The 24,307-nt window shown below is 41.9% G+C and overlaps 1 protein-coding gene across 1 annotated transcript; it reads right to left on the minus strand.

Annotated features, from left to right (window-relative positions):
• Positions 1–17,555: 17,555 nt before the first annotated feature.
• Positions 17,556–23,153, minus strand: LOC114031910 (transmembrane protein 200C-like). The gene is made up of 2 exons (XM_027847110.1): positions 22,906–23,153; positions 17,556–20,174 (listed from the first exon to the last, which is right to left on the minus strand). Exon 2 carries the CDS (start codon positions 20,096–20,098, stop codon positions 18,116–18,118), a length of 1,983 nt encoding a protein of 660 aa, XP_027702911.1. The 5' UTR covers positions 20,099–20,174; positions 22,906–23,153; the 3' UTR covers positions 17,556–18,115.
• Positions 23,154–24,307: the final 1,154 nt, after the last annotated feature.

The raw sequence follows: 24,307 nt of genomic DNA on the forward strand, positions 1-24,307 counted from the left end.
TCAAATTTTCTATTCAGTTCTGGTCTTCTCATCAGGAATGCATGAAATTTCTCTATCTTGTTGAATTTCCATTTTTCCTCTTGAAGGATGATACTCAGTTTGTTGAGTAGGTGATTGTTGATTGTAATCCTAGCTCTTTTGCCCTCCAGAATATAATATTCCCAGCTCTCTGATCCTCAAAGGTAGAAACTGCTAAATCTTGTATTATCCTGACTGTGGCTCCATGATATTTGAATTGTTTCTTTTTTGACTGCTTGCAACATTTTCTCCTTGATCTGGGAGCTCTGGAATTTGGCTGTAATATTCCTGGAAGTTTTCATCTTGGGAACTCTTTCAGAAAGTGATCAGTGGCTTCTTTCAGTTCCTATTTTACCCTCTGGTTCAAGAATATTAGGGCAGTTTTTCTTGATAATTTCTTGAAAGATGATATTTAGGCTATTTTTTTTTTTTATCATGGCTTTCACGTAGTCCAATAATTCTTCAATTATCTCTCCTGGATCTGTTTCCCAGGCAAGTTATTTTTCCAATGAGATATTTCACATTTTCTTCTGGCTTTTTTTCCCCATTCTTTTGATTCCATTGTATTGTTTCTTGATGTCTCATAAAGTCATTAGCTTCCACTTGCGCAATTCTACTTTGTAAGAAAGTATATCTTCAGTGAGCTTTTATACCTCCTTGGCCAATTCTACTTTTTAAGGAATTCATTTCTTCAGTGAATTTTTCTATCTCTTTTTCCACTTGGTCAATTCTGCTTTTCAAGACATACTTCTCTTCATTGGATATTTGTACCTCTTTTACCATTTGTCCTTTTCTATTTTTTAAAAGGTTGTTTTCTCTGGTATTTTTTTTTGTGCCTCCTTTACCAAGCTCTTGACTCTTTTTTCATGATTTTTGAATCACTATCATTTTTCTTCCCAATTTTTCCTCTAACTCTTTTACTTGATTTTTAAAATCTTTCTTGAACTGTTCCATGGCCTGGTACCAATATATAAATGTGTGTGTGTGAGTGTGTGTGTGTGTGTGTGTATGTGTGTGTGTGTGTGTGTGTGTGTGTGTGTGTGTGTGTGGCTTTGGATGTAGTAGTTTTGACTTTATTGTCTTCTTCTAAGTTTATGTTTTGATCTTCCCTGTTGCCATAGTAACTTTCTATAGTCAAAATCTTTTTCTGCTGTTTGCTCATTTCCCCAGCCTACTTCTTGACTTTTAACTCTATGAAAAAGTGGGGCTCTGCTTCTGGAGTAGAGGGGGCACTGTCTCAAGCTTGAGGCTTTTTTGTGCAGTTGTTTTCAGAGATAGTTCTAGGGACCTATAAATTTTCAGTTCTTCCAAGGTGGTATGATTTAGGGAGAGGTGTGTTACCATTCTCCTGGCCTGTGCTCTGGTCTGTGAGTGACCACAAGCACTCTTTTCCTCCCTGGAACTGTGATCAGGATCCCAACTCTCCTGTGGCCACAAGCTCTGGTGTGCTAGTGCTCCTCCTCTCCCTGGGACTGAGACCCAGGAATACTACCTAAATCCTAGTATGAGCCATGCATCAGAGTCCTGCCCCAAGTGCCAGTAAGGCGACTCCTGTAATCTTCTGACCTCCTTACCATCTGTGGGCTGAGAGCTCCAGAAACCATCACTGATTCAGTCATCACCAAGGCCTACTGCTGGTTTGCTGGGATGGGGACATGCACTAGACTCTTACCCCAGTGCAACAGGCCTTCCTCCTACTCCCTCAGGTTCACAACCTAGAGGTTAAGTGACTCATCCAGAGTCACATAGCTAGCATGACTCAGAAGAGGTTCATGATCCCAGGTCTTCCAGACTCAAGAGACTGACACCCTACTGACACAGTACACCCTCCATATAGTAGTCACTTAATAAATGTTTGTTCATTTGGTGTGGATCAAATCCCCTGCTCCACTTTAAAGCTGTTGTGTTTTTTTTTTTAAAGGTGGATTTTTATTTTTGATCTTTAGAACTATTCTTATACTGGGATGCTATTAGTTGTTTAATTGAACTGCTGGAACCACAGTGTTGACAGCTAAAGGCTTGAGATCACTGGTAACTTTGGAGAAAGCAGTTTCAGGTCAAAGATGAAGTTTGAAGACAGGCTTCAGAATGTTTGGGAGAAGATGAGGAGAGAGGAAGTGGAGGCACCCATTTGATACATACCCTGGACTTCTTCAAGGAACTTAGTTCAGAAAAGGAGGACAAATATATGACTATTACTAGTGAAGATGGTCAGAGCAAGCGAAGGTTTTTAAGGATCAAAGATCAGCTGGTTTGAATTTGCAGGCAAAGATCACTTGTGCAACTGTTTGGTGGCATAGGTCATAGGAGAGAAAAGGTAAGCATTTATTAAGCACCTTCTATATGCCAGGCATCATGCTAAGGGCTTTACAAATATGATCTCTTTTGATCCTCACAACATCTCTGGGAAGTAGGTACTAGCATGATCTCCATTTTTCAGATGAGGAAACTGAGGGAAACAGAAGTTAAATGACTTGCCCAGGATCATACAATTAGTAAGTATCAGAGGTTGGATTTGAACTCATATCTTCCTGACTGCAGACCCAGGGCTCTGTTCACTGAGCCACCTGAGCCATCTCCAATAGGAGGAACTCAATAAATCTTTATGCAATGGAATTGAGTTGTTTCCTTTAAATAATATGTTACTTTGCTGCCATAGCTCAGAAACTGCAACTTTGGGACTATTCACAAATGTGTATTCACAAGTACACAATTCACAAATGATTGTGTAGATGTCTAGGATGAGACTCATTTGTCTCAGACACTGTAGGAAGTAGCTTAATTAATATTCTCCAGGAATATATCACTTTCACATGGCAATGCGAATGAATGAAAAGTTACTTATTAAGCACTTACTATTTGCAAAGCACTGAGTTACAAAATCATGCCTGTAGATGACATCAAGGAACTGAAATTCGTTATAATAGGAGTCAATATTCCCACAGACATTTCTCACCATGTGAATTTCAGTACCAATTTGGATTACTTTTGCTTATTGTCTTTGTTATATCTGAAAGGATGTCTCCTCTCTTTATCATATCTATTTCTATTGTCTGTCTTTTCCCATGATCTAAAACTTCCTTTAAAGACAAATCATGGTGTGCAGTTTTGCCAGGTGGCTCTGTTCAATTTGTTTTTAATTATTACATTTAATTGCCATTGACTTGATCAGAGCTCACAACTGGCATTTGTTCAGACAGAGATAGCATGACCAAAGCACCTTTTCATTCACCTTACATTAAAACAAACTCTGAAAAGCATTCACAACAATATTAGTGACTTTGTCAGGAGACAGTCTATAAATTTAAGGATGTTTCCATTGTTTGGCATTCTTATAATTTAGGAATCCAAGAGGCTCCAAACATGGACTTAAATTGCACTGAAATTTTTCAGTTACATGTGTTTCCAGGAGATACCATCCAATTTATTATCTATTGGATGGGAAATGCATTTAAAAAAGAAGGGAAAATTTAGGAAATAAATAATGACCATGTTATTGGTAAAATAATTTAAATTACTTTTTCTCCTAATACCTCACAGTTGTTGATGCTGTTGTTTTAAATAGAAATGCATTTTGTCCAAAAATAGTCATAATTAAAGGGACTAATAAAATCTCAAGAATAAAGCTGAAATGAAATTAGGAATGTAAATGGAAAAAAACTGTACAATCAAGGTCTCAAGACTCTAAGGCAATGGAGTCTTCTCCCATGCTCCAAACAGTCCTTTCGTGAGACTGGTTACATAAACTCTGAAGGATTAGCATATAGGTCACTGAATTAGCCTTTTCAATTCTCTTACTTTTTCAAGTATTCTATTTGCCTTCCCAAAATGCCAGATTTACCAGAGAACTTTATCATCCTAACATTTTCAATTTTAAAGCTTCTTACCAGTAAATATATCTTCATGGAGGATTTACTTAGTGATTCTGGCAATAATATCTGCAATAAATAATGTCTTTTGGATTTAATCTATAGGGACAAATTGAGATTTTATTTCCTTCAAAAATTTCCCTTCAATTAAAGGAAAAACGGTTAAACTCTCTGTCAGCCTGTGTCAACATATCCAGGGGAAAGTGGAGAATATAGGCAAACATCTGAGTATTTCATCACTTTTCTTGTAATTTAACTAGAGGAAAATATACAGGCTTGTGGAGAAAAGATTCTTGGCCTAACTTTTCCAGATAAGTAACTCAACTACCTCCCCACCACCACCAACATCACCTTCCCCTGCCCCAAATCCCCACCCTTCCTGCAGATTAAGCTATTTTTTCTTTGAAAGGTATTGAGATATCCCTAGATATCTCAATTGGGCTCAGATTGTTGATATTAGATTCACTTCCTCCTTCCCTGAGTACAAAAGCAGCCTGGGTAGGATGGAGGAGGTGGGTGGGTTTGGCCAATGGATCACTTTGGGCAACTCAGACTGGGGAGCTTCATTCACTAAATCAACTCTAGGTGTCCTCAATGTCTTGTTGAAATCCTCGTTAAATGTCCTTCTAATTATGGCTAAGTAAATCCCTTTTTGTTAACAACAAGATAACCTAAAGACTCTTATTTTCTTCCAACATATTCAAGCCCAGCCCAGAACAGAGGTCAAAGAGACTAAATAAGTTGGTTAAAGTCACATACAGCTGTAGTGGCACACCCAAAACCAGGATCTGTATCTCCTGATACCCTTTCTAGTGGACTTTCTACTCGCTACCTTTTAGTTTGGCTGGTTGTCATCAGTGAATTTTCTGAAATGCCTCATTCAGAGATCATAAGGCTGCCTCATTCCTCCTGTGTTACTTTATAAAGGACAAATTTCAATTTCAAAGGAAGGTATGGGCCTCAAATTACCTTTCCTTTTGATACAAAAAAATGTGGAAAACAAAACGGGATCAGAATACATATGAGGAAAGATGAGAAGGTTGAGCCCTAATCTGAATTATGTTGCTGATTATTGAAATCTGTGAACATATCTGAAAAATGGAGCAGAGTCAGGAAAAATCATTCCTGAAATTCACCCTTCCAGTTTTCCCTATCTCTTGGTATTAGCACAAGATTATCAAACATGTGATTCATCCTTCTTTCACTGTTCCAGGCCTCCTCATGGGTTCCGCTGTGTGATATTGTTGTTCAGTGGTTTCAGTTGTGTCCTACTCTTCGTGACCCTATTTGGAGTTTTTTTGGCAGAGAGACTGGAGTGGTTTGCCATTTCCTTCTCATTTTACAGATGAGGAAACTGAGGCAAACAGGATTAAGTGACTTGCCCAGGATCACACAACAACTAAGTGTCTGAGACCAGATTTGAACTCCTGAAGATGAGTCTTCCTGATTCCAAAACCAGTGCTCTATCCACTGCACCGCCTAGCTGCTCCTCTGGGTGTTACCACAGCACTATTGAACATGATTCATCCTTCTTTCACTGTTCCAGTACTCCCTACCTGCCCCCTCTGCACGATACAGATGTTAGAAAATTGAAGTTAAGACCTGAGTATTGTAGCAATCAATCACTATCAACCATGTATAAGGTACCTATTATCACTTCCAGGCTTTTGTGAAATACAAAGTTTTAAATTGGGCTTGGTCTTTGTTTTTGTTGGGAAATTTCTCAGCCTGTACTCCTTGAGAGCCTAGGGAGATTCATAGGACCAAAGAAAGACTTGGGAAAAATAAAGTGAGTGGCCAAGCTGAAAGGGAAAGAAAGGTATTCACACAATAAGGAAGACTTCTTGCTGGAAGCGTCTTCTGCTTCCTACATCCCAGATTGGGTTTTTATAGCTTTTTAGGCCATCTTACAGTCCATAACCAATCAGTAGCATCCTGTGGCAATTTAAGATAGATAAGTTAAAAAAAAAGACAGCAAAAAGATAGATACAAAAAAAGAAATAGTGGTAGAGAAAGGGAGACTCATTCAAAGTAGCAAAGGGGAAGGTTCTGGGGGGTGTTTATTTGGAATGCAGCTGACAAGATCTGTTGTCAGGATGAAAAACAGGGGAGACGGGCAACTGAATACTTTTACAACTCTTAAAGAAATCCTTTTGATTTATGACATCAGGGATGATGTAACCATTAAGAGAAAAGTTACAGGCATCTCTCATCTAAGGATAACAAATAGTTTTTTCTCTGCTTTGCCATATCCTTGTATAATTTGTTGTATTTTGTTTCTCCATCTTTATGACATTTATTTATTTATATTTCATCTCCCCTATTGGAATGTAAGTTCCTAAACTGTTTTAGCCTTTTTTTGTATCTCTAGTGCTCAGCACAACGTCAGGTATATGATAAGGGCTTAAAAAATACTTATTAACTCACTGACATAGTCAAATGGAAAGCTATGACGTGAAGACAGATAACTACAATCTGCCATATTACATGATCAGTACATGAGGTGATTAAAACAAAATGTTATTTGAAATCTGAGATCATTACCATGGAAGAAGGAGTTCAGAGACAACTTCATGGAAGAAGTGGCATTTGAATTGAGTTTTAAAAGATGAGGAAGAATTCAACAGATGAAGATATTTCCCAGAGGGCAAAAGGACAGAATATTTCTTAGGGTTGGATGGAGGAAGAGGGAAGCATGGAGGGGAAAGAGAGCAAAAGCAAAAAGATGCCTAGTTTGACTAGACTATACAGTATATACAGAGGAAAGTGAAATAAGATGAGGTCAGATTACAAAGGCTCTTGAATGTGAGACAAAGGAAATTCAATTTATTTTGTAGGCAATAGGAAGCCACAGAGGATTCTTGAGCAGAAGGGTGAAGTAACTGGATTCATACATAAGAAAGACTATTCTGATAGTGGCATAGAAGATGGATTATAGGGGGGAAACATGTAAACAATCTTCAAATATCTTTATTTCTCCTTTCTGATCAAAAGGTAGCTTAAATTTAATGAACATATATCACAGATTTTTGTGTTATGATTGTTTTGAATTTCTCATTACAAAGGTAACCAGTATTCTATGACACTGTGCCACCTACGTACACTGTTAATGAAGGACATGTTGTGGGTGAACCACAGTCGTAATACATAGTTTGCTTCCATTTTTAAAAATCTACATTTCAAATGTGTTTCTTCCACATATTAAAGGGAATTTTAAAAATCCAAACTGCCCTTGAGTCAGATTACTACCATGTTTTATATTTAACACATTCTCTATTCCCATCTGGAGCAGTTGGGGTCAGGGAAATATTTTGAGGTCAAAGTTCGGAATTTCTTGTTTTGTATGTACGTATGCATGCATGTATGTATGTATGCGCTACATTGAGCTTTTAAACTGCCTATATTGAAAAGTTTCAATGGATATGAAAAATATTAACAGGACTTTGTGGCTAAAACTAAAAGGAGGTTATTAAAGACCTTCAGGTGTTGTAGGAGTGATTCCTGACCCAGATAGATAAGATCAGGTGACCTCTGAAGTCTTTTCCAACAGATTCTAAGCAGTGTTGTGTCTATTTAACCCGAACTGCAATTAATTTACTCCACCACTAGGTGGAATTGTAAGTCACTTAGAGTGAATTGAGACCATGAGCAAAGTTCTAGTTGGGACCGATTCCTTTTCTGTATATACACAAGCCTACCCATGAAGAAATCAGAGGATGTCCACAGTGGCAGTGTTGTTGGAGAAGTATTTCCCAGGTTATGGCTTTCCACCAGGATCCAATCTGATCAGGATTGCAATTTTGAAAGCCATTTATGCCAAGAAGTACTTGACTTGGTAGGAATTAAGAAATGCAGGACTACACTTTAGCATCCTCAAGGAAAACCCCAGCTAGAACCTTTCAACTGAACCCAGTTATATATATAGGGAATACTGAGGTGAGAGACAAAAGAAACAGCATGTGACCTTGTCAGCACGTGCTTACAATATTACTGGTAATAATGCCACAGGATTTCTACTGATATTTGTCACTGTTTCAGTGAATGCTCTGGCTATCCACAGACCTGTTCTTTGGAGTATTGGAAGATAGCACAGACCAGAAGCCCACCATTGGTATGTCCCTAGACTGGGAGAATGACTGAGCAAATCATACTAGGACGTTATAATCTCAGCATAAAACACTGAGAAGAGCCCTAGCAAGTAGAGAGTGCCATATTAAACAATCTTGTCATAGAAAAACAGTTTGAAGACTTGGATTAATTGTATGACTAATTCAGGCAAAACCAGCATGATCACAATAGCCTTCCATTTAAGCAAAATCATGTCATGGATTGCAATGTCTAGATTAATCAAATTTATTCTCCATTTGCTAGCCATGTGACCTTGGACAAATCATTTAGCTGCTATAAGCCTCAGTTTGGTTATCTATAAAACAGGGATAATTATCATATAATAATATCTGCTTTGTGTACCCCATAGAGCTGTGGTTCAAATGAGACAATGTACAGGAAATAACTTTGTGAATGGCATCTTACAGTAATAGTATATGAGATAATGTCTTTAAAGTGCTTTGCAAAGTAAGTACTATCAAAACACAGTTATTATTATTGTCTCATTCTCCTCATCTTTGTTTGATGGCATTAAGATAGAAAGAGTTCTGGGAAAAGTCAGTATTTTGCTATTATTCTTTTATGTTTAATGTTCCATAAACTAATGAGAAGGTGAATAAAATGATTACTTTTATAGTTATCATAGGACCTCCTGTCCCTTCTCCCTCTCACTGATGGATCCCCCCCCCCAACGCTGAGTCAGCATTCATGTCAGGTTCATGGAAACTTGCGGCATATATGCATGATGGAGAGGCCTTCCCCCACCAACCACTTCAAAGATATCCTCTGACTGATTCCTATTGGCCATGATGGCTAAGTGATTTATATGAAGTGGAACTCTCTGGATACAATAAAGGGGTGATATGTGTCCTTAAGAATTCTTTTTCCTGCTAGCCCTTAAGTTTAAGAATGGTTCTCTGAATTGCAGATGGTCAGGTTGAGGGAGGGGAGGAGAAATGCCCTTTCCCCCAATCACCCAGGAGCACCTGGCCACCTATGTAAGCCAGCATCTGCAATGAGACTAGTTCCCCTTTGTGTCTTCTTTCCTTTAGTATAGAGCCTTAAGAGGTCTTGAAATGTAGCTGGTGTCTTCTCCTTACTGAGAACTTGAACTGCAGGGTGGCTACCAGAGCAGTTTGGGTGGCAATAGCAGCAGAGATAGATGGACTGAAAGGAAAAATGTCACACACAGAAGCCACCAGAAAGAAAGAGCCCACTGGGCTGGACCTAGTAGAGGGGAAATGTGAAATGGCTAATTACCAGTCCTTACAAAGAAACTGTTTTGCAAATGTCCCAACAAGGTTCCTCTACCACTTCTTATTTTTTTACTACCTTTTTTACTTATTTATCTTAAATTGCCACAAAATGCTACTTATTGGTTATGGACTCTAAACTGGCCTAAAAGTTATAAAAACCCAATCTGTGACCTAGGAAGCAGAAGACACTTCCAGCAAGAAGTCTTCCTTCTTGTGTTAATAAATTTCTTTCCCTTTCAGCTTGTCTACTCAACTTTCTTTTATCAACGCTCTTTCTTTGGCTCTATGATTCTTCCTGGGGTCTCAAGGAATAAAGACTGAGAAATTTCCCAGTAAAAACAAAGGCCAAGTCTAATTTAAAACTTTGTATTTCACCAAGAGCTTGGACACTTTGCCTCCAAAGGTGCCTAATACATGTTTGATGTTGGTTGATTGCTGTAATACTCAGGGATTAACTTCAATTTTCTAGCATCTGCGTCATGTATACTAGGCTTAGAAATAGGAAGACTCATCTTCATGAGTTCAAATCTGGCCTTTATCACTTAGCATTATATATATACATCTATACATGCAGATATATACACACACATATATACATATACATATATATGTGTGTGTATGTGTATATATACATATATGTATACATACATATACATACACACACATATATCTATATCTATATATATATATACACACTTAGCATTCCCTTTAATCTATAGGAATAAAATTGACTCTTCCAATCTAATTCATATTTGTATTCTGGGAACCTTTTTTAACTTCCTTTTGTAGTTGTTGAATCATTTCAGTTGTGTCTGATTCTCTGTGACCCTATTTAGGGTTTTCTTAGCAAAGATACTGGAGTGGTTTGCCATTTCCTTCTCTAACTCATTTTACAGATGAGGACAGTGAGGCAGACAGGTTTAAGTGACTTGCCCAGGGTTACACAGGTAGTAAGTGTCTGAGGCCAGATTTGAACTCAGGTCCTCATGATTTCCAGGGCTAGCACTCTCTATATACACTGCACCACCTAGCTGCCCTGTGACTAGCTTCTACTTAGACTAGAACCAAAAATAGAATTGTTCCTCAGGAATCTGGGGGGGGAGGTGGGAATTTAATAGTAATAATAATAATAACTATTATTATTATCATAGCTAACATTTATATAGCATTGTAAGGTTTGCAAAGTGCTTTACAATGTTATCTCATTTGATCCTCGCAAAAACCCTAGGAGGTAGATGCTATTATTATCCCCATTTTATAGTTGAGGAAACTGAGGTTGTTAGACATTAAGTGTCTTGCCCGGGGTCCAGGGCTAGCAAGTTTCTGTGGCAAGATTTGAATTCAGGTCTTCCTGACTCCAGGTTCAGTGCTCTGTGTATTGTGCCACCTAGTTGCCTCTGGTCAAAACTCTGGGAAGACTACTAGTGAGAAGTTGGGTGATGTCAAAGCAATGAACCTAGGGCAAAGTAAGAGGGCAGCTAAAGAACAAGAAATGGTGAAAGTCTCCAGCCCCTTTGGCCTTAGGCTAGTGAAGCCTGGCCAGCCACTGTACCAATGATCATGGTGGTTGCCATCATCATTGTTATTGTCATACAGTTGTAATATATTATTATCATCTCTCCATTTTCCCTTGTGTGTACAGACATAAAATGAGGCTTCTTAAATTTCTCTTTATAAAGATAACTCTTCAAGTCAATACCAATATACTCTTTATACTAGTGAGCCATATTAAATATTTCACAACAGATTATTATCAAATGAATTTGCATTGTCAATAGTGTGACATTATTGTTGAATTTCTTCATTATATAAAAGTTTGGAGCAAATTCTTTATTAGTCATGCATTGACTTAAAGAATATATATGTTTTTTTCAAAATAACAAAATTCACGGTTGTTTTTTATTTAAAAAAATCAATACCAAATGGTCTATATTGAAAGAAAAATAAGAATTTTGAAACATATAGGGATTTGGGGCATTGAGATAGTAGGACTTTTGAGCACCTCCTGTGTCATCCTTCCTTGCCTAAATTCTTACCTGGAGTACCCTGACCTTGTCGCTTTTCACCTTTCTGCCAGGTTTCATTGCTCTTCCTTTGTCACTAGTCCATTTTTTTTCCTTTCTGTTCTTTAATCCTCCCTCTGGATTCTTGGATTTGGAACACAAAATGGCAATTAGAAGTAGTAGCTTCAGTGATCATCAGCCATTCTCTGTCAAGAACTGACATGTTTAAAAAAGAAATGCATAAGCATCCTGGCTAGTATATATCTACAGACTTTGTAACACTCCAGATGTATACAGTTAATTTAGTCTTTTGATCTGGACTCTACATAAGAAGAAATAAAATATCATCTTATCCTAACATGATGATACATCAACAAAAAATTCATGATTCAAGACCATTCCCAAGCAGGATGATGCCACAGGCTAAATTGCCATGGAAGGAGGAGATTAGAGGATTTTAAAGTATGAGTAAGGATTTGTTCCCAGATGTTAGTTAAGCTTTCACACAATGTACATGAACAATCCCAATGCAAATGAAATGGATTCACTCTGCTTCCTTGCTGTAACTAAGAGCACAATGTTACGCTCTCCATTCAAACTGACCTACCCTTATGTAATGTCCCCTGTAACGCACAGAATTGTTTGTCTTTGCAGATGGGGACTATGCCTGGCCTCTTGGGAGATGGCTTAAAAGGTCTATGGAGTACCATATGGTGATTGGGACTAAAGTCCTGCTCCAAGCTCAAATCGATAGAGCCCACATGATTTTTATATTCATTTTCTCTGATAGATAGATGATAGCTGAAAATTTTAAAAATCACTGGGATTTTCGGAAAGTCACTGGGGTTTTGGCATCCAGCTGTTTAACTGGATCTATTAATAATGATTGGAACATCAGCTGGAGACAGTTGGACATAACATGCTGCTTTCAGACACGTAAAATGGTTCTCCTTTCTCCTTCCCAAGCCAGGGAAAATACCTATTCAGGATTATTTTATTTAAAAGGGAAAAAATTAAACAAGTCTTGGGAAGACTTCCCGAGTTCTTCATCCAAAAAGACACTCTCAAACCATAGACCAAATAAACCATGGCACTGGGCTACGCAAAGAACCTCCAAGTCTCATCTGTTCTTCTTCTAGTTGTCTGTTTCACATCTTTAAAAAACCAACAGAAAAAAAAAAAAAGCCGTGCAAGAGAAGATTTGAATTACAAATCACTCAGCTTTAATGTGCTCTTCATATTTTGACCAAACGAGAAAAAGAAAATACTAATTTTCTTGTGAGAGCATTAATACTTTTAAAAATGTTAATCTGTAATGGGGGGGAAGCAAATGAATTTTTTCAAATAAACATATCCCAGTTGTCTGAAAAGGAGAAGAGTAGAAGAGTCCTTCATTTTGATGATTTAAATAAATTAAAATGGAACCCATTTTCACTTCCAGGAATGTCATTTACTTTTTTTTAATCTGGTCCATTTCTGGGAGAATAAGGAACTATAGTGTCTTATGCTTTGCATAGCCTTGTTGTTGTTCAGTGATTTTTTCAGTCCTGTCTAACTCTCCATGACCCCATTTGAGGTTTTCTTGACAGAGATACTGGAGTGGTTTGTCATTTCCTTCTCCAGTTCATTTTACAGATGAGGAAACTGAGGCAAACAGGGTTCAGTGACTTGCCCAGAGTCACCCTCTAGGCCCAAGACCCTATCCCCGTGCCACCTAGCTGACCTTACTGATACAGTAAACCTCAGTAAATGGAACTTTAGACAACTAAACTGAAGTAAAAACCATCTGTACAATAATTCATTTCAGTATAATATTATGTTGGTAATGTTATAACATCTATCTATATCTGTCTCTAGTTATTTTCCTCTACATAAATGCCTTACCAACATGGCAGGCTGGACATTTTATCTCTGTGACTGAAGAAGAAAATTAAAATCTAATTATGTCCCTCATATATCTAATTGTGAATACCTTGCAGCCTTCCAGTAGGTTTATGGTTGTCCCCATTAAGTGAGCAATAAACATAACCTGCTAATTGACTCCTTGAATTTTTGCCTTAACTCCATTTTATTTAGCTCAAGATACAGGTGCTTTGGGTACTGGAAAGATCTCATTTTTAAAAAATCTTTCTCTGTCAGCAGCTTGTACTATCTCAATGCTTATCGAGTATTACCATTGATTAAAAAAAAAAACAAATCTCTGGTGCTATTTGCTGCGATGTCACCAACACCGAGTCTCCAGCTGTAGCCCAAGGTAGAGCCCTGTAGGCTTGAAGGCAACAGGGCACTAGAGGTTTTCTTCTACTTCAGAGCCCATTAGATTTAGGTCTTGTGTTCAGTTTGAGGACAGAACTGTTCTTATCACTCTAGCTATTGACCTGTAGTCATGAGTTCATTAGGGAAGCTAGGTGGTGCAGTGGAGCCTAGAGTCAGGAAGACCTGAGTTCAAATCTGGCCTCAGGCTCTTACAAGCTGTATGACCCTGGGCAAGTCACTTAACCCTGTTTCCCTCAGTTTCCTCAATTGTAATATGAGCTGGAAAAGGAAATGGCAAACCTCTCCAGTATCTTTGCTAAGAAAACCCCAAATGGGGTCACAAAGAGTCAGACACAACAGAAACGACTGAACAACACCGCATGAGTTCATTGGATCATAGACTTAAAGCTACAAAGGACCTCATCAGTCATATAGCCCAACTCCCTCAATTTTTACAGGGAAGGAAACTGAGGTCAAAGAGATTTAAGTGCCTGACTCAAGATCGTGTAATAATCAGGGACAGGGCCATGATTTGAACCCAGGTCCTCTGACTCTAAATCTAGTGCGCTTTCTGTTGCAAGATACTTCCTTTTCGAACCTGTCTCTCACATAAAGGCAAAGAAGTCGTACAACAGGGAGTTAGGGCCCAGTGCTTTATTTCTTAGAAATGCTGGACTCAGCTTGTATCCATGCTTTGCCAACATGCTCCGGTAGGCCTACATACCTTTAGGGAAGCGAGCGGCACATGCACAGCTGTTATGTTGCCCTAGAGGGAAGGGCTGTGAATTAGACAGTCTTGAAACAACCTACAAAAGGCTCCCAGAGAGGGTTACTAAAAGCACAAATTTCCAACCTCTGAAGAATAACGGTGGACTTCAGCTTGATTGTCAAGGAGCTGTCCAGTCAAACTGCTCACATGGAAATCAGGTCATAGTTGATATGTAGGCTAGCAAATAAGCAGTCATTCTCACATCATCCCAATGTGACCATGTCTACACAGAACAGTGTGAGCTGAAATTTGGCAACAAATCACATACATGTCTAATCTGACCAGTGCACATGGCCAGTGTGGGGAATTCTAGCCACATTGAGGCTATTAAATTTCCAAACTGTTCAGGGGGAAAATATCATTTCAGCTTTTTCAGGCATAGAAACTAAAATACATGATCAGTTCCAGGTTACACAAGTTGTCTGTTGAATAGGAATTGAACCAAACCTTTTATTTAGTCTCTGAGAGCAGTGTTCTAGCTACTAGACTATGTTTTTCCTTTAAAAATGAGTCATCAGACTCTTTGGTGCCTGAATTATTCTAGGGGAAAAAAATACCAGTGCAAATTGAAGGTCTTTAGAAGTGAGTTAAACCAATTTGGATTGTTGAGATTTACCACAATCTGTTGGTATCATTAGTGTTTGTAGCTCTTACTAATGAAAGCTCACTTTGGCTATAATGAACACAACCAAACAAGTAATTGAGCTGCCCCAAAGTGACTTTTTATCCTATACATGCCTGGTCTGGGAGTAATGTTGGCATCATCAAGGCCATCATAGGGACTGGACTTATGATTTCCTTAGAGTATGAAACTCCAGGAGGAGGAAACTCTCTCTACTTGTGCAGACCTTTGCCACAAATTATAGGTTTAACATTGCCTAGAACACTGAGAGGTTACGTGCTCACCCACCATCAAACAACCAGCGGGTTTCAGAGGCAGGACTCTTGTAAGCTCTGGTCCTCTTGTCCTAAGCCAACTGGATACCTTCTGTGCTATGTAACCTCTCTTGATTGTTTTTGTAATACACTCAATGGAACAGTTCCGAGGAATGATTCTCTCTTTTCCAGCCTGTAAAGTTTTATCTATATACAAAAATGTATTTGACTGAATTCATTTGGTGGGAGGAAGCAAAGGAGAGGAAACTGAATTCACTCAAACCACTTGTTCTGGTCCATATGACAAGTATTCATTAGGTGCCTACTATGTTTAAAGCAATGTGTCGACTGCAGTGTGATTTCATAGACTGTTAGACCTGGAAAGTCAGGTTGAACATTTATGGCTGTAAATGTTAAGGAAGTTGAGACTGGATAAAGCTAACTGCCCAAGGTATCACTTTTTTTTTTAGTAGTAGAGCCTGGATATTCTGAATGCTGATCCCACCTTTCCACTGTACCATATACCTTTCACAGATGTATTCTGTATTTTCCAAATGGCCTAAAGAAAGAAATGAGACCCCTTGGATTCCCAAGGAAGTTCACTTTGATTTATTTGTAAATTAGTTATATTGTACTTGGAAATTAATTCCAAACACTTTAATAAATAAAAATAACTAGATGGCTAAATTACTTAAACCTCATCTTTTGACCCTATTATGATGTATAAAATAAAAATTTTAAGAATCAGTAAGTCTTTGTCTCTGATGTGTACTTGTTATATTATTATGAATAAAACTTACAGATGAGTTTCTGATTTCTATTTGTGAAAGAAAGGGTGTTTTCTTGCCAAGAGTGACTCACACAGATAAAACCACAGGTCCGCACCAAGCTCTCAACCAAAATGGTTGTAGAATGAAAGCTCCTTGAGGGTAAGGACTGTTTCATATTTGTCTTTGTATCTTGGTACAAAGCAGTCCTGGTATGTGATAGGCGCTTACTAAATGCTTATTAAATGAAGTCATTTCTGCTTTCAGTACTCAGGTAACTTCTCACAACTATGATTTACAGTTGTCTTTCTGCATTAAAACCCCTCCAGGATTAAATAACATAGCAGTACAAAAAAACATAATATTGATGCAGTGTATTCAAATCATGGCCAAAAGAAATTAAAAATTAAGTGACAAATCTAATAGTGGAAAAAAGAAAAGTTTGCTTTTCCGTGACAAAAATTGCTACTTAACTGTAACATATCTTAATTACTCTTCTTCCATAGGTAAGATAAGGGGAACTCCCAAATGATCTTTATAGTCCACCGTTTTGCTGTGTATTGTCAGGATAATTTTAATACCCTTATCCAATTTAATCAGCAGGTGATAAATATGGATAGATGCTGCATGATACAGTGAGAAAAAGACAGGTTCTAAACCCAGACGCCAAGGATTCAAATACTGACTCTGAAGGTAACGGTGGGACCTTGGACAAGCAATTTTTGCCCCTGAGCCTCAGTTTCTTAATCTGTAAGAAGAAAGGTTTGGACTAGATGAACTTAGAACTTTCCAGTTCTAAATCTATAATCCTAGGTTAAATTGATTTAGTAGTATATTCCTTGAATCTTGGAAAACTAAATGATAATTATCAAAACAAGATCAGGAAGAACTTTAGACTTCTTGTTCAGTTGTTTTATAGTTTTGTCCAAGTCTTTGTGACCTCATTTGGGGTTTTCTTGGCAAAGATGCTGGAGATGTTTGCCGTTTTCTTCTCCAACTCATTTTCTAGATGAGGAACTGAGGCAAACAGGGTTAAATGACTTGCTCAGGGTCACACACCTAGTGTCTGAGGCCAGATTTGAACCCAGGAAGATGCATCTTCCTGACTCAGGACCCTATCCATTGCACCACCTAGCTGCCCTGTGTGTACTACTACAGGGGAATATTTGAGAAGTAAATTCCAGTTATGTATCACTTTTTGTCACAGAAAGGCAAACTTTTCCTTTTTCCTCTGTTAGATTTGTCACTTAATTTTTAATTTCTGAGGCCATAATTTGAATTCATTGCATCAATATTTTTTTTGTACTGCCTTGTGATTTAATCATTACAAATGGTTGTTTTTCACTAAAGTTCACTAATTCAAAGGCAAAATTAAGTAACTTATGTTAACCCTCTTTTGTTTATAAACATTTATTAAAAAGGTTAAGATTAATGCTACTGTCAATACATGTGCAATAATACTCAGCAAATCATCTTGTCCTTAATATCTTGAATTTAGAAATGTAACAATCCAAACAGATCCCAGCTTTGACCAATCCTGACACTGTAGGGGGAAAAGAATCAAATATCTTTTTTTTAAGGGAGGAAAAAGGAGAAGGTAGATGGGTGAGGTTGGAGAGATGGGGGCAAGGTAATTGTTTCTAATCGATTTTATTGAAGTGCTTGCTCATGCTTTTGGCCCTGAAAACACTTAGCAAGATCAGTTTTTAGAGAACTGAGGAAAAACCCCTTGCTACTCTTATGCAGGAAAGGAGGAAAGAACTTGTCGTTTTCAAGTAATTTTTGACAGAACCAGTGGTGGAGTAAACAGGTTATGCAATTGAGGGACTCAAATCAAAAGTTGGAATAAAGTGCACAGTTATTGTCAAAAATATATTAATTTGATCCTAAGAAAATTAGGAATATTACTAATTACTAGATTGCTGATGTTTTAATACGTTTTGGTTTTCATGGAACATACAATCACAATCGGACATAGAGGGTTGTTTGCATTTTTTTTTTTTTAAATTGCTTGGAGCTATCTACAGTAATTCTGTGAACTCAATTCAAGGAAAACTGCCCTGCAGCTCTTTGGATTTGGACTGGTTCCCTCGGTTAGATCCACAGAGAAAAAGGGAAATGGAGATTCCATGATTGGAGTGGGCGGCTCCCTCTTTCTTTTGGTCTCTCTTCGCGTCTCTGTTGACCTCTTTTTCTAAAGGCCTGTATTTTCCAATTCTCCATCCTCCATCCCTATGGCATGAGACCGGGAGATCATGATGAGTTTCTCTTTTTTTGTAAACTGCCTCTGAACTGGCCGCGGTTGCTCGACCGCCTGCTGGCCTTTGCCGGTGCCCCCCTGGGGGCTCTCCTCCCTGGTCGGGTCCTCTGCACAGTCCTGGGGGTTACTGGCTGGTGTGTCAATGATGGACTCCAAGGAGGTGCCCGCCTCCTCCAGGGGGGTGTAACCCTTATTGCTGCTGGATTGATCCGACTGGGAGCTCTGAGAGGCTCTCCTGGTCGCCTGCGCCAAGACGGGAGGAGAGGCCCCCAGGGGAAGCGGGGGTGCGGTAGAGGCTTCCGCCAAAACGGCCACGTCCACGTCCGTCACGCTGGGGGTGGGTGAGGGCTCTGGGGATGCGGCTCTCCTGCAGTCCAGGAGACCGCTTGTGCTCTGGCGCCTCAAGGCCAAGTATTTGCCGGTCCTGGGCAGACGGCCGCCCTGCCCCCTGGTGGTGACCGTGAGCGCTGCAGCCGCTGCAGCCGCCACCGCCGCCGCTTCCTCGTCCTCCGACTCGCGGGGCTCCCGGCGCCTGCGGCCACAGAGGCCGGCCCCCCCGCTGAGATCCGTCAAACTCAACTCAAACTCCCCCAGAGGGATCTCCTGGGAGCCCCTCTCTCCGGGAGGGCGCTGCCAGCTGCAGCTGGCGCCCTCTCCGTCCCCATCCCCGTCCCCGACCCGGTCCCCGTCTCCTTGCAAGGGCAGCAGGGCGAAGGCGCTGAGGGACGAGCCCACAATGGAGCTGGCCGTGCTCTGCCGCCCCCAGCTCTCCGGGGGGCTGCACGGTGGGGGGCTGCTGCTGCTGGCTGCCGCGGCGGCGGCGGCTGCAGCCACGGCGGCTGCGGCCGCGGCGGCGGCCCGTCTGCGACCCGCCAGCACCGAGCGTTCCCGATAGATGCTGTACACCGCCTCGGCCAGGCTGGGGGGCTCCCGCTGGCAGCGGGGGGACGAAGCCAAGTCGGGCGGGGACACGGGGCCCCTGGCGCCGTCGCCCCCTCCCCCCAGCGCCGGGGAGTGCCAGGAGCCTTTGGCCAGCATCGCAGCCGCGCCGTAGGCATCTCCCGGGCTGCTGCCGCCGGGCTTGAGCTCTAGGCCCCGGGACTGCACGTAGCTGATGAAACCGTTAAGGGGGGATGCTGCTGGGGCGCCCGAGGTGGCGGCCGAAGAGGACGAGGCGGCCGCAGCCGCGGCCGCGGCGGCAGCGGCCAGGTCTTTGGCTCGGAGGCTGTGCACGTCGATGACGGTGGAATAGAGGTCCCGCAAGTTGATGATCTTGGTCTTCTTGTCCCTGTTCTCGTGGAGCACGGCGTTGGCGCAGATGAAGAGGAAGATGCCTATGCCCATGATGAGGGGCCCGAAGACTTTGAGCTTGTCAGAATGCAAGTAACCGGAGAAGAGTTGGAAGAGGAAACCTACAGAAGTGGAAGAAGAGGAAGAGGAGGAGGAGGAGGTGGAGGAAGAAGGGGCGGCCGCCCGGGTCGGGGGCGCGCTCTTAGTGGCAAAGATGGAGCTCGAGTTGGACTCTGTGCTGGCTAGACTGGGAGTCCCCGAGTGGTCCCTCGACGGGTGCTTGTTACTGCTGTTGCTGCTGCTGGCTCTGGCACTGCTGCTGGCGGTAGCCGGGGCCCGATGACCACTCCCCTCTGGGGACAGCTGCTTGGCGCCCTCCCGATGGGTCCCACTGGCTTTGGGCCAGTAGCCCACCACGGCCATGGCTATGCCTACTAGCAGTACCAGGATCCCGCAGAGGGCGATCAGGCCCGAGATGGAGCAGAGCTTCAACTTGCCCTTCACCACCACCACGTCGTTCTTGCGCTTCTTTTTGGCTTTCCTCTTACGCTTGGGTACCTGGCTCTGCGGGCGAAGAGGATCTTGCTTTCTAGCGGAGATCCTAAGGAGGCCCCCTGTGGCGATCATCGCGGGCCCCTGGACTGCGGGGCAGTTGCAGGGGGAAGGTGTGCCTAAGGTGGGGAGTTAGCTTCGACACCACCGCCTGCAGCAAAGAGAAAGACTGTCAGACAGCAGGGGTTGGAGCAGTAACGCTTCTAACTTGCAAAATCCTCCCGCCCCGACCCCCCCCCCCCCCCCACGGCCGTCCCAGCCCCCTTCACCAGAGAGTGACCTTAGTCTGGCATTGGGAGAGGGTTGACTAAAGGCACTAATATTAGAAAAGGATAAATCTATGTAGGAAAATCCACCACCAACTCCCATAGCCAAAGGTATCTCAGGTAGTAATCCTGCCTTACTCATTTTCAACAAATTAAGAACAAGCGCTGTGTTCCCAAAACTTGCCAAGGACTTTGCCAGCAGGAACCCTTCGTCAGGGCTAGGGAGACACAGAAGATCTGAGCCCTCCCAAGGACTTTCATCTGAAGGATCTGAGGAGCTTCTGAACCCCAACTGACTATTGACTTAAAATCCCTGGAACAAGAGCGAGGTTTATTTCATTAATTCAAATGGCTGGAATTTAAAGTGGATATACATCAGGAGTCATCAGGCCAAGAGTATTTACTTCAGACAGACAATTAATTGCTGGGGAAACAGCAAGGCTTACTTAGTTAGATATGTGGTATATCCAACTAAGTACATCCCTTTTAAAAGTTTTTCCCCCCACTCATTATTTTATCTACAAGGAAAAACAAGCATATCTTCCTCACAACCAACCCCCTCCCTTTGCAATGAAACATCTGGACAGTTGCCTCATCTGGAATATGTAGTTTTAGGTAATGGGTTATGTAACTGAGCCCTTCCTTCTCTCTGTCTCTCTCCCCCAAAAGGAGGTACCTTGGAGATAACAGTGTCAGGCCTTATTAGTGGATGAGAGTACTCCCCTGGACTTAAAGGGGAAAGATGTTTTGCTGTGTAAGGAAAATGACAATCCCCTCCCTTTTAAAAATGTCATTAGAAACAGCTATTCATCCCCTTATTACTGTGCCATCAACATTCATGATCCCAGGATTCAAAAGAGAGGGTGATTAGCTATGTAAGGAGCAGTCCACAGAAGAATGATGGTTTGTGTAATCAGCCATCCATATTGCTGATGAAGGATATTTTTCTCATCCTTTTTCCTTCATCCCCTCCCCCTCCCTCATTTCCCAAGGTTCAGGGGGTCATTTATAGAAAAAGAACACAACAGCAATCAATAGTCCACTCCTATAAAATACTATACAAAGTTCAATTATTTACTTCAAAGCTTTGTTAAGTAACCACATAGATGCACATTTGGGGTCATTGGTTCCTAGAAAATTGCACACCTGCTGGCCCTCCAGAGTGAATAATTTGTTGTTCAATGTGGTGTAGAGATGTTTTCATATAAAATGGGGAGGCTAGAATATATGATATTTTATGGAGCTGAGAAAGGGTTAAGACCTTTTGTATTTTATCCTGTTTAAGAAATAATTCTTTATTTTTAGAATGATTTAGTATTACAAATGTGTTACTGACATGGTAGAATTTTGCTCTTTTGCTCTTAATTCCCTCCATTATATCAATATCAATACCATCCTTTTCCAAAGGAAAGGAAAAGCAAGTAGGTGGTAATCAGACTTATAAAATGTTTGCAAATCAATGTCTCCTTGGTACTTAGTCGGTTTTCAATAAAAAGAAACATAAGGTAGGTTACAGAAGGGACTAGTAAGGGAATAGAAGACTTATCTTTAAGCCATTTACAGTATTGTTTTAGGAAGAGAGAGGTCAGAATCAATCCATGAGTTAAAAACAGGTTGCAGAACACTACTTAGCTTATTACAGGTACGTAGTTATTTGCTGTTTTGGTTTTTTTTTTAAAGTATACCTGTTACCTAGTTGTAACATATTGAGGACTATTTAAGTAACCTCCAGAGGATCTTTAATGTAGTAACCAGGAGATTAATGGAGCTTTTAAGATTTGGGGAATCAGATTTTTTAAGAGGAGCTACCCCAATTGGACACTGAAGGATGTATTTCTGGGATTGAAGAGGGGTAAACAAACATTTGGTTTACTAGAGGTTATCAGTGGGCAATAAGATATGGGAAGAAGGGATATGAATTTCTCTTCAACAAGATACCTTCAGCTCTGTGTTGGATGTATGAAGTGTAATAAAACAGATAACCACGGAATTTTTTAAAAAGCTCTGACAATTCTTTTAATTTTGTAGATTTTTTTTTTTTTTTGTATTGCAGTTTTTGCCGCACGGAGTGGATTCTTAGATGGGGGAGGGTGCTGGTAGAAGAAAAGAAGTGTCTAAAAATACAACTGCTTCCAAGTGAGACATTGAGCTTTTCCCCTCTTGATGGATTAGGTCCCACAGTGTGCTCTATGACTCGCTAGAGCTTAAGGTCTAAGACATTCACGTCTTACCGGAGATCCAACATAAGCTATCGCCCGGTTCTTAAATCATTACTTAACATTAGTGAGAAGTGAGCCGCCCCCCTCCCCCCGCCTCATTATCCCTACCCCCTCCGCGCGCTTCTTTTAATTGAGTCTTTATGTTTGAGTCACATGAGTGCAGCAGATGTTTTGTCCGCCTCTGGAAAGAAACAAGAGAACCGAATTTCTCCTAAGCATCCCCCTCTTTGTAGACACAACAAGGGAGCTGCCCTCCCCCAACGAGATGCCAGGGGAGGAAAGGGGTTCGAGGGGGAGGGGAGGATGGGGAGACGAGGGAGGCAAAGCTTTAGGGCTGAGAAGTGAACTACTTGTTCAAAATGGCAGCACTATAAGCAAACACCAGAGCCTCACTCACCGAGGAAGACTGGGGGAGTCTAAGGTTGCAGGAAGAGAGCTCCGACGACGACACAAAGGAACCATGGAGAAACTTTTCAGCCCGAGTAGACAGTTGCGCGAAGATGTAGCCTCCCCGCATCCCTCATCTCTCCGCGGCTCAGAATCCCGGGAGAGCCCGGGGGAGAGGTCGCCCCAATGATATTCTCAGACCCCTGCCGCGGAGCTTGTGGCAGGAGCCATGGCGAGGAGTTTCCAAGAAGTGTTATGCCCTCCCCATCCTTCATCCTTCCTCCCTTTCCCCCTTCTTCTCTTTCTCTTTCTCTTCCTTCTCTTCTCTCCTCTGCTCCCGGCCCCCTCGTTCTTTCTCTCTTTGCTCCTCTGGGTCCCTGCCTTCGCGGGCGGGACGCGGGCGGTGGTCTCAGGTCTTTGCCTGATCTTGGGTTTGCAGCCGCCGCCGCCGCCGCCGCTGCTGCGGGCTTGTGCCGCTCCGGCTCTGGCTCCCGGGAGTGGAGTTGAGCCCGCGGCGGCGGCGGCTGCTGCTGCTGCTGCTGCTGCTGCTGCCGCCGCTGCTGCTGCTGCCGCCGCTGCTGCTGCTGCTGCCGCCGCTGCCGCCGCCGCCGCTCTGCTGGCCGGACTCAGTGCTGTTGCTAAGATACCGGAGCCATGACACAGGGAAATTGCTGCAGGATGGCAATCATTACCCTTCCTAACTCTCCTCTTTAGGAGCGTGCCCATCCCCCCCTCATTACTAACCTCCCCTTCCACCCCCTTGCAGCACCCTTCCCTCCTCCCCTCCCACCCTTCCTCTTGTCTTCCTCAGTCCTGCTCCTCCTTCTCTTTCTCCTCCTCCTACCCCACTTCCTCTTCTGCCTGCTGCCGGGTCCCTCCAGTCGACCCCGAGAGCAACAAGGTGAGGAAGAGGAGAAAGAGGGGGAGGAGAGAGCTTGGCAGTTCTAGTGCCCTGTACAAGGTGGGGGGCTAGGGTGTGGAGGGGAGGCACCAAGGAAGAAGGAGGATGGGGAAAGAGAGAGCGGATGGAAAGGGGGTAAAACTGAATGGAGGGTGGCATGTTGGCATTGCCTACCCCAGTCTCCTAGCGTGGCAGAACCGCTTCCCTCCCTTGTTTGGGCGCTTTGCTCTTTTCCTACAAACTACCTGTCTGATCCGCAGGGCTGGAGAGGGTAAGCAGAAAGCCAAAGAAGATGCACCTAAGGGTCTCCCTCTGTCTCTGTCTCTGACTGTCTCTGTCTCTGTTTCTCTCTCCCCTCCTTTTTCTATCTCTTTCTCTGCTTGTAGGATCGACCCTGTGACACACACTTTCCCCCCTTTTCCCAACTGTGTTTGAGCTGTGGATGAACACGGTAAGTTTTTCTTAAACAAGCCCAAACCTCGGTCTCTGCAGAGCAGCAATCTTTTAGGTA

This window comes from Vombatus ursinus, unplaced genomic scaffold (assembly GCF_900497805.2).
Source record: "Vombatus ursinus unplaced genomic scaffold, bare-nosed wombat genome assembly UNPS02015255.1, whole genome shotgun sequence".
Lineage (NCBI taxonomy): Eukaryota > Metazoa > Chordata > Mammalia > Diprotodontia > Vombatidae > Vombatus > Vombatus ursinus.